The sequence below is a fragment of the Belonocnema kinseyi genome, chromosome 9 (assembly GCF_010883055.1).
Source record: "Belonocnema kinseyi isolate 2016_QV_RU_SX_M_011 chromosome 9, B_treatae_v1, whole genome shotgun sequence".
Lineage (NCBI taxonomy): Eukaryota > Metazoa > Arthropoda > Insecta > Hymenoptera > Cynipidae > Belonocnema > Belonocnema kinseyi.
Window position 1 is genome coordinate 107,048,255 of NC_046665.1, and position 13,652 is coordinate 107,061,906.

The window sequence follows — 13,652 nt, forward strand, 5'->3', positions numbered from 1 at the left end:
CGAAACCTGGCGGCCACTAGACGAGGCTCTAGAGAGTTCGTATTTTCGTGTACAACGTTACCGGCTGATGCCGTTGGAATTGATTGTTGAAATATATTTTTTGACATCTTTTATTATTAAACTTTGTACTTAAACGTAGTTTTCTTTCGGCTATTGCATTTTTCAAAGTTTGAGACCGATATTTTATGTATAAAAAAAGTTCGAACGTTCAAAAAATGTTGAGGTTCAGAAAAAAGATGAAATAATTTTCAGTAAAGTTCCTACCAAAATGCAGTACCTAAACGTACTTTATTGTACCCTAAAAAATCTTCCCAAGTTTCAGCTCGATATTTTTTTTATAAAAAAAGTTCTTAGGTTAAAAAAAACATTCAGTGAACCGAAAAAGTGAGGTCGGTAATATAGGTATTTAGCTGTGTCACATGCTCTTAATATGAATTTAAGTTAATATAATATCATTTATTCCGACAATTTTATTTTTATAATAAATAAAAATTTTATTGATTCTACAATAAAGTATTTTTAATTCAAAGTCTTAGGTCTTCCTATATAGAAAATAAAGAAAAACAACATAATTTTCATCGAAAAAAAATAAAGTTTCAACTAAAAAATATGTCTTTTTCAGCATAAAACATCGATTTCAAATCCATAAGAAACTAAATCTAAACTAAAAACAGTTTAATTTCCAACCAAAACGTTAATTCTCAAACAAAAAAGATTACTTTTTTACCATAAAACAAGGGTTTTTTATCTGAAAAGGCAAATTTAAATAAAGATCTAAATTTTCATCTAAAAATACGACTTTTTTAATAAAATAGTTGCATTTTCAAAAAAATAATTAAATTTTCAATTAAATCGAAAACAGGGTGGTCGTTTTCATCGAAGAAAAAAATTCCTGATCATTTCCCGGTTTTCTCAAAAAATTTTCACGAAATTAATGAACAATAGACTACAAATTAAAACATTCAAAGTGGAACTCTTGAATTTTAAACTTTTAAAATTGAAACTTAAAAGTGTTTTAATTAAAAAATGGCGTCTTCAAATGCCAAATAATTTACACGTAAAAAAAGGAAGGTACTAATATTTTTTAATTTTACAGTTTAAAAAAAATGCAGATAAACTGCAGAATTTAGAACTTTTATCAATTATAGAGTTCAAAGATTCAGATTAAGTTCCAAAAATATAAATCCATGTTAATATTTTCAATAGCCTAAATTAAAGAATCAAGCAATATTTCCATTTTTATTAAGTATCCTTAAAAAACTTAAAAGGTTTCATTTCCAAATTTTGAGAAATCTAGAAGCGGTTTTAAATTTGACCAAATTTAAAAATTTTTTAAATGTAAAAGAAGTTCTAAAAAGATTTAAATTAAATGTAGAACTTGAAATGATTTCAAATAATTCAAACAAAGTGTGTGTACCGACAAAATTCGGCTATTCGTGCCGAAATTCTGGTGCAAATACCAACAGCCGAATTTAAAACAAAACGTAGATTTTTTTCAGATTTCAAACAAAAAATTTAGAATCTTTTCAATAATTGTGAAAGGCTCCAAAAGAATAAAAACATTTTCTTAAGGCTTAGGAAAATTGAAAATGATTTTTCATTTTTAAAAATTATTGTAATTTAAAATTCATAAAGTTTTTAAGAGATTTCCAAAATTATCAAAAAAGTGGCTGGAAGATTTTAAGGATTTTTTTTCTTTAATTTGCAGGATTTTCCAAGAATTGTAGGAAGAATTCGATTAATTTTAAAATATGTTTATAAGTTCTGAAAAAAAATGTTAACACGATTCGTTTAAATTATTCCAAATTATTTCAAATTTTTAATTAATTTTGAATCTTTTCAAAACTTCTAACGAAAAAAATTTCTGCAGATAATAAGTGTTTTTATTTGTTATTTATACGTCGAAATTTAACAATTTTCTTTACGAATTAAACGTTTTTTAAATAGAACAATTCAAATTGTAAGGTTAAAAGCATTTGTGTTTAACAGTTTAAAAAAAGCTCTCCAAAATTCTAGAGATTCAAAGCTTTCTGTGTAAAATAATTCAGTTTCAAATTATTTACTTTTAAATATTTGGTTTTCAATATACTCTTAATAAATGAACAGTAAAATATTTCTAAATATACAATACTTATTCTTTTACTAAATTAAAATTTTTTTAACTAAACAGGTTAAAAATATTATCAGGAAGTTATTTTTAAGTTGAAAATAGTTTATGAAATTTGAACCACACGTTTGCATTTTTAATGTCTAAAAAATCATTAAAAATGATATATTAATCAATTTATTTATTTAATTTAATATAAAAAATAATATAAAGGAAGACCTAAGACTTTGAATTCAAAATATTTTATTGTAGAATCATTAAAATTTTTATTTAAAAATAAAATTAATGATTTTTTGGCCATTAAAAAATGTACACATGCGGTTCAAATTTTATTAAATATTTTCAACTTAAAAATAACTTCATAATAATATAGTCGTAATTGAAGGCTTTTATTAAATTTAAAGTATTGCTAAGTCTAAATTATTCAATTTTTAACCCATTTAATTTGAAATTTTTTAATTAAGTAAAACAATAAGTATCTTATGTTTAGCAATATTTTACTGAAATTGTGAAATTTGGACGTAAACAATTTGAAACTAAATTATTTTACATAGAAAGCCTTAAATCACTAGAATTTAGAAAAGTTTTTAAACTTTGAAGGTTACAATATGAATTGTTCTATTTAAAAAATTTTGAGTTTGTAAGTAAAATTGTTAAATTTTGACGTAAACAATTTGAAACTAAATTATTTTACATAGAAAGTTTTAAGTCTCTAGAATTTAGAAAAGTTTTTAAACTTTAAACGTTACAATTTGAATTGTTTTATTTAAAAAATGTTTAATTTGTAAGTGAAATTGTTAAATTTCGTGGTATAAATAACAATTGAACACTAATTATCTGCAGAAAAAATTTGAGTTATTTAGAGGTTTTGAAAAGATTTAAAATTAATTAAAAACTTGAAACGTTTTTAAGTAATTTAAACGAAGTCTGTCTACGTTTTTTTCAGAACTTCTTAATATGTTTTTAAATTAATCGAACTTTTACTACAATTTTGAAAAATCCTGCAAATTAAAAACATCCTTAAAATCGGTAAGTATTCTATTGTTGTATTTATAAAATTAAATTTTAAGGACTTTTTTTTTAAATTTGTCGGAAGAATTCTTTTCAAAATTTATTTAAAAGTGCCGAAAAAATTTCAGAAATTATTTTAAATTTGGTCAAATTTAAAAACGCTTCTAGATTTCTCAAGATTTTAATTTTAAAAAATGAAAATGTAATTTAACTTCTAATTTAAGAAATTTTATGTTAAGAAAGTTATTTTTTCAATTTTTAATGTGCCTAGCTTAAAATCGCTTAAAATAATATTATTTTGAACATTTTTGAAGTACATTGCTTGATTCTTTCATTGAGAATATTGAAAATGTTAACCTGGATTTACATTTTTGGAACTCAATCTGAATCTTTGAACTCTATAATTGATCAAAGGTCTAAATTTTGCAGTTTATCTGCATTTTTTAAAACTGTAGAATTGAAAAATATATATACACTTATATATTTATTCAATTTTTAACCCATTTAATTTGAAATTTTTAATCTCAATAATACCTTACACTTTTTACTTGTAGATTATTGAGCATTTGAACACACCATTTTCGAATTGAAAAACTTAAATTTTTAAAGTTTTAAATTCAAGAGTTCCACTTTGAATGCTTTATTTTGTTGTTTATTGTTTATTACTTTCAATGGACAAATGTTTAGAATAGAATTCGATTTTGTTAATTTCATTGATCGTGAAAAATTCTTGCGAACCGGGAAATGACCAGGAATTTTTTTCTTCGATGAAAACGACCACCCTATTTTTCTATTTTATTTACAATTAAACGTTTACATTAAAATTCAAAACCAGAAAAAGTGTACTATTTTAATTGAGAATATTAAAAATTGAATAGTTTCTCATTAAAGCCTTATACTTGGAAATTTTTTAATTAACACCTTTTGACCTATTACCTTTTTGAAAAAGAATTTCTCTTTTTTTGATTTAATAAAAAATTTAATTATTTTGTTGAAAATGCAACTATTTTATTAAAAAGTCGTATTTTTAGATGAAAATTTATCTCTCTTTTTTTTTAATTTGCCTTTTCAGATAAAAGATCCCTGTTTTATTGTAAAAAAGTAATCTTTTTTGTTTAAAAATTAACTTTTTGGTTGGAAATTTAACTGTTTTTGGTTCAGGTTTAATTTCTGATGGATTGGAAATCGATCGTTTATGTTGAAAAAGACATTTTTTTTCGATGAAAATTATGTCTTTTTTTATTCTCTATAAAATGCAACTTTTTCTGGTTGAAATTGAATCTTTTTTGTTTGGAATATAAATTTTGTATTAAAAAAGCAATTTTTTTCTAATCCATTCAACTTTTTACCTGGGAAATTTAAATATTTTATTAAAAATTCGTCCCTTTTTATTAAAAGTTCACATGTTTGTTTGTAAATACAACTCTTTGGTTGAGACAACATTTTTTGTCTGAATATACAACTGTTTGGTCGAAAAGTAATCTTTTTTTTGAAAATTATATTTTTTGTTGAAAATTTCCGATTTCCTTCCAAAAACTTGCTATTTTTGGCTAAAAAATTCCACTATTTGGTTGAAAATTTACCTTTTGAGGTTGATAATACAACTGTCTTTTAAAAAAATTGTCTTTTTTACTTGAAAATTCAACTGTTTGGTTGAAAATTCAAATATTTGCTTATATTACAAAATTATTATTTTTAAATGTCAATTAATTCAACTTTCTAACTCGAAAATTCGTCTCATTTTATTGAAGGATCAACTGGTTGGTTGTAAATTCAACTGTTTGGTTGAAAATTAATTTTTTTTTTGAAAATTTACTTTTTTTAGTTGATAATTTAACCGTTTTCTGAAAAATCATGTTTTTGGTTAGAAAATTCTAGAAAATTCGTTTTTTCCCTGAAATTTTAACTTTTTGGTTGAAAATTTATTTTTTTTGTTGAGAATATAACAATTTTATTAAGAAGTCATATGTTCAGTTGAAAATTTAGCTGTTTTGTTGAACGTCCGGCTTTTCAAATAAAAAATTCCTCTTTTATGGAAAATAGTAATTTTTTTGTTGTTAAAAATTAAATTTTTGTTTGAAATGTAACTGTTTTTGGTTTAGTTTTAGTTTCTTTTTTTTTTTGAAAATTCGACATTTTGGTTCGAAATTCTATTATTTTATTAAAATTTTTTTTTATAAAAATTTCAACTGTATTCAAATCCTTTTTGGTCAAAAATTCAACATTTTTGTTGTATATTTGTCTTTTTAGATAAAAAATTCGTTCTTATGAATTAAAAATCAATTTTTTATAGTGAAAAAGATATATTTTCAAGTTAAAAATTTTTTGATGAACTATTTTAAGTTGATAATTCCACCGTCATTTTAAAAATTCTTCTTTTTGGCTTAAAAATATTACTATCTAGTTGAAGTTTAATCTTTTTTACTCGAAAATTGAAATATTTGGTTTATTATTTTGATGAAAATTTAACTATTTTGTTAAAAAATCATATTTTTGGCCGAAAATGTAATTGATTTGCTGAATATTCGGTTAAAAATTTAACTATTTTGTTAAAAATTCCTCTCTTTTGATTAAAAGTTTAACTTTTTGGTTGGGATTTCAACTCTATGGCATGAACATTGTTATTTCTTAATTAAAAATTATATTTTTGTTGATAATTTACAATTTCAGATTGATAATTCAACTGACTTGTAAAAAGATCGTCTTTTTAGATTAAAAAATCAACTCTCTGGTTGAAGTTTAGTCTTTTTTGTTTGAAAGTTCTACTTTTTGTTTAAAATTTTAATTATTTTGTTTAAAATGCAACTATTTTGTTAAAAATGTAACTATTTTATTAAAAAGTCATGATTTTTGCCAAAAAAGTATCTGTTTTGTTGAAAATTAACTGTTTTGTTAAAAAGTCGTCTCATTCCTTGCTAAAATTATTTAATTAAAAGATCAACTATTTTGAATGTAATCTTTTTTGTTTGAAAATTTAATTATTTTGTTGAAAATGCAACTACTTTGTTGCACATGAAACTATTTTTTAAAAAGTCATATTTTTTGGCCGAAAATTTAACTGTTTTTTTGCATTCTTCCTTATAGATTAAAAATTCATCTTTCTTTGTTGAAAAATAATTGTTTTCTCACTAATTTGCCTATTTGTTTGATAAAACTATTTGGTTGAAAATTCAAATATTTTATTGAAAATTTGTCTCTTTCAATTGAAAGTTCAACTGTTTAATTCTAAATACAACAGTTTCGTTGAAAATCAATTTTTTTAATTCAACTAATTGGTTGAAAATGATCTATTTTTGTTGAAAATTTGCGATTTTAGTTTGAGAATCGAACTGTCTTTTAAAAACTTCATCTTTTTGAGGTGAAAATTCTGGTATTTTATTGAAATTTAATCTTTTTTGTTTGATAATTCGAACACTTGTTTAAAATATTAATTATTTTGTTGAATTTTTTATTGTAAATGCAAATTTATCTTTCTGTGTTAAAAATTAATTGTTTTGCTAAAAATTCCCCTTTTTCTTTGATAAAACTATTTGGTCTATTTCGATTGAAAGTTGAACTTTTTGATTATAAATGCAACTCTGTGGTTGAAAATCAATTTTTGCTAAAAATTCAAATATTTGGTTCAAGATTCATCTTTATTGGTTGAAAATCAACTTTTTTGTCTAAAATTAACTATTTCAGGTTGACAATTTAACTGTCTTCGAGAAAATTCGTCTTTTTGGCTCGAAAATTCAACTATTTGGTTTTAAATTCATCTTACTTGGTTGAAAATGATCTTTTTTGTTAAAAGTGAATTTTTTCGGATGAATAATTTGGTATTAAAATTATACAGAAGGACTGTTTTTAAAAAATTTGTTTTAACTCTATTATTTTGAATTTGAAAAGAATATTTAAAACTATAGTTTATTATTATTATTTTTTTGTAATTTTATGCAACTTTTTTTAAGCCTTCCCATCCATGCGAATCCTGTATTTAAGAAAATGATTTATTTTCAAATTATTTAGGTTTTATTTTTATTCAAAATTGTACAATAATATTACAAGAAAAATTGTAAATTAAGATCTACAATATAGTATGCAGTTAAAAAAGTTAGAGAATTAAGTTTTTTTCATTAATTAGTGCTGAATAATTTTACTAAAATTTATAATTAATAACAGGTGGCTCATTGCTATCCAGATGAACTTGCCACTTTTCCTCAAGAACTTATCGAGACTCTCGAAAAGCACAACACTGTTCTCCACAGTGATATGCGTATGGTATGTAAAATAAGAAAAGAAAAGACAAAATAAAATGAAAATAGGATTTAAATTTAAATTATAACAATTTAAAATCTTAATATTGTTAACAGACATTTTGCAAAGCTTTGATTTTGCTTCGAAACAAAGGACTCCTGGAACCAACAGCCCTCTTGAGCTTATTCTTCAATCTTCTTCGATGCCAAGACAAAGCTCTGAGGGAATTTTTACAAAATCACATCATCACCGACATAAAAAATGTCAATTCCAAGCACAAAAATGCAAAGATTAATACCGCTTTACAAAATTTCATGTTCACCATGTTGAAAGATTCGAATGATAGGGCAGCAAAGATGTCCTTGGACATTATGATTGAATTGTACAAAAAAAATGTCTGGAATGATGCAAAAACTGTTAACGTCATAGCCACTGGCTGCTTCTCAAAAGTAACGAAAGTTATGGTGGCGAGTTTGAAATTTTTTATGGGAACTGATCCTGAAGATAAGGATAGTGATGATAGCGATAGTGATGATGAGCCTAATGTCAAGGAAATTATGTTGGCTAATAAGGTCAATAAAAAAACAAAGAAGAGAGAAAAACAATTGAAGAAAGTCAAACAGATGTTTGTCGTAAGTTTTCTTTAATTTTTCATTAACTTAGAACATTGTTTTTTATAGATTTCACAGAAACTCTTATATAATTCTTATATAAATCTTAAATAATTTTTTCATCATAGGGAATTTTATTCAAAGGGAAATGATCGGAAATTTAATTAAAAAACCAAAAATTTATTTCTGATCGTAGCAAAAATTTTCATTACAATTAGAAATCAATAATGTAATTTAAGATACATAATATTAATTTGTTCATGTGCAACTATCATTTAATGCACTGGACTTTTAATTAATTTAACAATTTTACCGTAAAAAAAAAACCGAGAAATTACCGGGTTTTTATTAATTAAAAAGAGAATTTATTATATGATTTAAATAATGTAATGTTCCTTAAGGACGATTTTGTACATTTTTATCTATAATTTATTAGAGAAAGAAATTTTTTTCCAAGATAAGAAACAAATTTTTCAATTTTTTACCCTGTAAGTAGAAGTAGTATTTCAAAGAAGAAATATTTCTCCTTTATAATGCAAATTTTTTTTACATTGTTTCTTTGTCAATTTATGTTTTTTTTATTTAAGAATTTATTTTAAATTTTTGTCTGGTTGAAAATCCAACTAATTTGTTAATAATCAATTTATCTGTTTTTTGTTGAAAATTCATCAGTTTGGTTAGAAATTATTTAACTGCAAATTTAACTATTCTATTTTTCATTGAAAATTTATCAATTCCAGTTAAAAATGAAACAATTTGGATGAAAATTGGTCTTTTTTATTTGAAAATTCACGTATATTGTTAAAAAATTGATGTTTTTGTTGAAGTTAAATATTTATCTTTTTAGTTGACAATTCATATTTTAGGTTCTAAATAAAATTATGTGTGTTGAAAGTTAAACCCTTCTGTTAAAAATTAATTTTTTGGTTGAAAATTTATCGTTTTAATTACAAATTCATTTCTTTGGTTCAAAAATGAGCTATTTGATTGAAAACTTGTCTTGTTCTTAAAACGTTTTTTAGTTGAAACTTATATTTTTTTTAACTGAAAATGTAACTATTATTCCAGGTTTATATGACATAATTTTAATTAAATAAAATTCATTTCTTTGGCTGAACATTCATTCGTCTTTTTTAGTAGAAATTATTCGTCTTGGTTGAAAATTAATCTTTCTGTTCAAAAATTCAATTATTCCAGGTAAAGAATCATCATTTTATTTAGAAATGTTTATGTCTGATTTAAAATTCATGTATTTCGTTTAAATATTTACAATTTTGTTTGAAAATTCATCCCTTTTTTTGAAAATTTTATTTTTTCGAATTCATCTTTTGAGTTTTAGTTCACAATTCATATTTTTTAGGAAATGATTTTTTTTTTGAAAATTCAACATTTTTCCTGTTCTAATTTATTTTTTTTAAGTAAAATTTCATCCCACGTGTGGTTTAAAATGTATTTTCTTCAGTTGAAAATTGCTATTTTTTTTTAAACTTTGCCTTTTGTGGTAAAATTTTAATCTTCTTGGTAATTTATTTACCTTTTTGCTTGGAAACTCATTTCTTTGGTTGAAAATTCATTCAAAAATTCATTAAAAAACTCAAGTTTTGGTTTGAAATTAATTTATTTTATGTAAATTAATTTTTTGTTATAACTTTAATATTTTTGTTTGAAAATGCATTTCTGGTATTGAAAATTATTTTTTTATAGAAATTTTATCTTTTTGTTGGAAAATTCATCTGTTTGATTGAAGACTTATCTATTTGGTAAAAGTTCATTTATTTGTTTGTTAAAAATTAATTATTTTAGTTGAACTTTCTTTTATTTTATGAAACCTTAAACTTTTTTTTTGTTTGAAAATTCGTTTCTCTTGTAGAAAAATAATTTTTTGAACTGCAAATTTAAAATTTTCATTTTTGGTTTGACATTTATTTATTTAAGCTGAAAATGCACCTTCTTGGTTGATAATTCATTTCTTTAGACGAAAATTTAACTAATAATTTGAAAATTTCCTTTAAAAATTAAAAAATTGTTCGGTAGAAAATTAATCTTTTTGGTTGAAAATTGATTTTTTTGATGAAAGTGTAACGATTTTATGGAAAATTCGTTTTTTCAATCAATTGTTTTGACTGCAAATGTAACTATTCCATCTTTGTTAGGAAATTGATCTTTTTAATTGCAAATTATTTTCTTGTTTGGGCTATAAATTCTATTTTTTTGGTCAGAAATTCGTATTTTTGATTTGAAAATTCATATTTTTTGTTTTAATTCAACTGTGACTATAAAAATATTTTTGGTGGAAATATCAACTGTTAAACTTTTTGTCAAGAATTAATTTTTTTCAATCGAAAATTCGTCACGTTGGTTGAAAATTAAACTGTTCTGTTGAAACTTCCCTTTTTCTTGGTTGAAAATTAATTATTTTAACTTCAAATGTAATTCTTCCATTTTTTGTTCAAAATATATCTTCTTGAGAATGTTTTGGATTTTAAAAATAATAATTTCATTTTAAATAATACAATAAAAATATTGAAAAATGGTAATTTTTAACTTGCTGCAAAAATACAACTTTTGATTGATATTTGAAAACAAATATTTTTTAGAGAAAGATAACTTGTTTGCAGTTACAATATTGATGAGTATCGAATTTTAATTTTTAATTAATTTAAAATCTTTTCAGAAATCCAAGAAGAAGAAATCTAAAGCTCCCCAATTTAATTTCTCAGCTTTGCATTTAATTCACGACCCTCAAGGCTTCGCAGAAAAGTTGTTTAAGCAACTGCAGAAAAATAACGATCGTCAGGAGATTAAAATTATGGGAATGGACGTCATATCGCGACTCATTGGATTGCATAATTTATTTCTCATTAATTTTTATCCTTATATACAAAAGTTTCTTAAACCTCACACAACAGGTAATTTTAATTAGATTTTTTAGTTTAAAATCGTATTTCAGTTTTCAAAGGGGTTCAATTTTAACGTTCTGATTGTTGCAGATGTGACAAAAATGCTGCAATTTCTTGCACAAGCTTCGCACGAATTAATCCCTCCAGATGTTTTGGACCCGGTTGTGAAAACTTTGGTGGACAATTTTGTGACTGAAAGAAATTCAAGCGATGTTATGGCCATTGGGTAATGATAAATTTATTTCACAAAAAAATCTCAGAGGATTTTTTCGAGAGCATTATTATTATTATTATTATTTATTTTTTATTTTTATATTTGTATTTTATTTTTATATTTTATTTTTTATTTATTATTATTATTTGAAATTGCAATATAGAATTGACAGGGTGGCCGCTGGACCGGGAAACTGGGAAATGGCAGTGAATTTTTTTTTTTTTTTACCGGGAATTTGACAAATTTGTAAAAGAAAAATCTGTCCACGTTTGATTTCAACAGTTTTTAAATAATTAGTTGAATATTTATGTTTTTCAATTATTCTATTATTTAGCTTACAATTCATGTATTTTTTTTTGAAAAATCGTATTTCTTGTTAAACATTAATTTTTTTCTTTAAATTAATCTTATTGTTTAAACATTCACCTTTTTGGTTGAAAATTCAAGTAGAAATTAAAATTTTTTTGTCAAAACTAAGTTTTTTCGGTGAAGATTTATTATTTTAATTGCAAATTCTTCATCTTTGGTTAAAAAATGAGCTATTTTGTTGAAAATTCATTTTTTATTTGTTAGAAGATTAATCTTTTTTTTTGAAAAATCATCTTTTTAATTTAATTTTTTTTATCCTGTTGGAAAAAAAATTTTTTTAGTTCAAAATTTAACCATATGGTTAAAGATTGATCTTTTTTGGTTCAAAGATCAACTATTTGGTTGAAAATTGCTCTTTTTTAGTTGAAAATTCATGTATTTTCTTGAAAAACTCATCTTTTTTGTCAGAATATTAATTTTTTAAAATTAAATTAAATTAATTTTCTTGTTGTAAGATTCATAATTCTAATTGGAAATTTATCTCTTTGGCTGAAAAATGATATATTTTGCTAAAAATTGTTTTTTCTTTGTTTGCAAATTAGCCTTCTTGTTTGAAAATTCAGCTTTCTGTATAAATTTTTTGTGTGGAACGCTAATTTTTTAAACTGAAAATGTAACTATCTCTTTTCTGGTTTGAAAAGTGATTTTTTTGTTAAAAATTCAACCATATGTTTGTAAATTGATTCTTTTAGTGCAAAATTCAACTATTTCGTTGGAAATTGACCATTTTTAGTTGAAAATTCAACTATTTTCGTGATTAGTCATACATTTTGTTTTAATCGTATTTTTTGTAATACTTTAATTCGGTAGACTTGCAGTTGAAATTTCTTCAATTTTATCGATTTGGAATTTAACATTTTTCAATTGTTAAGATTTACAGTTGGAAATTCATTAATCCGGAATTTTTTTAGCTCAAAGTGATGTAATTTTGAATAGTTTTTTCTTCAATTATTTGTAATTTAATTTTGTAAATTTACAATAGAAAAATATTCAATATGAACGATTTGCAATTTTGAATTTTTCCATTTTTAAGATTTGCAATTGTTTGTTTTTTTGAAGATTTACACTATAACGTATTACAGATTTTTAGCATATAAGTACAGTGTAAATCTTAAAAATTGAAGTATTAAAAAAAACGTTGAAAATGGCATGCTTTTAAAATAATAATCTTGAAAATTAAACAATTTTAATCCTATGCGTTACAAATTCAAGAGTTTTCAATGGAAACTCTCAAAATTCTAGGGTTTTAAATGGTAAATCATTAAAAATGGAAGTTTTTTAATTCTGAAAAGTTGCAATAAAAAATTCTATAATTCTGATGATTTACAATTGAATTTTTTTTAATCTGGTAACTTTAGACTTGAAAAGTTTTGATTTAAAATGTAAGAAATTTAAATTAGAATAAACTCCAAATTAAAAATTCTATTTAACGTACAATAATGAAATTTATGCAAACTCCTGTTAAAAAAAAAACAAGAATCCAACGACCAAATTTGGACCACGAGGAATATACAAAAACAAAAAATTCTATTGAATTTTTTTTTGAAAAAAGATATATAAATAAAAAAATATATATATCTTTGAAAGGGATGTGGTTGGCTGTCTTCTTATTTTTCTTTCCTCTTTTTTATTTTTGTCCGATTTTTTTTATATATATATTTTTTTCAGATTACAATAGAAATTTTTATTTTTGTTTATTCGTGTTGGTCCAAATATGGTCGTTGGATTCTTGTTTTTTTTTAAACAGGAGTTTGCATCAATTTTTGATTTTTCATCTTTGAAATTATAAAAATTCTAGAATTTTGATGTATAGATCTGTAAAATTGAAGAATTCTCCAGTGTAAATTTTCGAAATAGAACTGCAAGTATTTTAAAGAAAGAAAAAACATAATTTTAAAAGAAAAAACGTTCCACATTATTAATTTTCAATTATATACGCTAAAAATTCAAGAATTTTCAATTGGAACTTTTGAAAATTCTAGAACTTTAAATTGCAAATTTTTAAAATGGAAGAATTTTTAAGCATCATAAGTTGCAATTAAAATTCTGTAATTTTTCTGATTGAAATTTTGTTTCAAATTGCTACGAGGGTAGTTCAATAAGTTCTTAGAATGAAGTATAAAAACAATTTTTTTTGGGTAAATTTTTTTTTATTTTTCAACATAATCTCCTTGGAGCTTTATACACTTGGTCAATCGCTTTTCAAG

The 13,652-nt window shown here is 23.0% G+C and overlaps 2 protein-coding genes across 2 annotated transcripts in view; one reads left to right on the top strand and one right to left on the bottom strand.

The window, feature by feature from the left end:
• The window catches only part of LOC117179568, a 76,568-nt gene that overhangs the window by 26,969 nt on the left and 35,947 nt on the right, over positions 1-13,652 (bottom strand). The window lies entirely within an intron of this gene.
• The window catches only part of LOC117179566 (protein SDA1 homolog), a 54,548-nt gene that overhangs the window by 14,974 nt on the left and 25,922 nt on the right, over positions 1-13,652 (top strand). The window contains exons 4-7 of the mRNA XM_033371498.1: positions 7,277-7,375; positions 7,468-7,983; positions 10,637-10,871; positions 10,953-11,088. Coding sequence (XP_033227389.1) covers positions 7,277-7,375; positions 7,468-7,983; positions 10,637-10,871; positions 10,953-11,088 — 986 coding nt within the window. The remainder of the gene's footprint in view (positions 1-7,276; positions 7,376-7,467; positions 7,984-10,636; positions 10,872-10,952; positions 11,089-13,652) is intronic.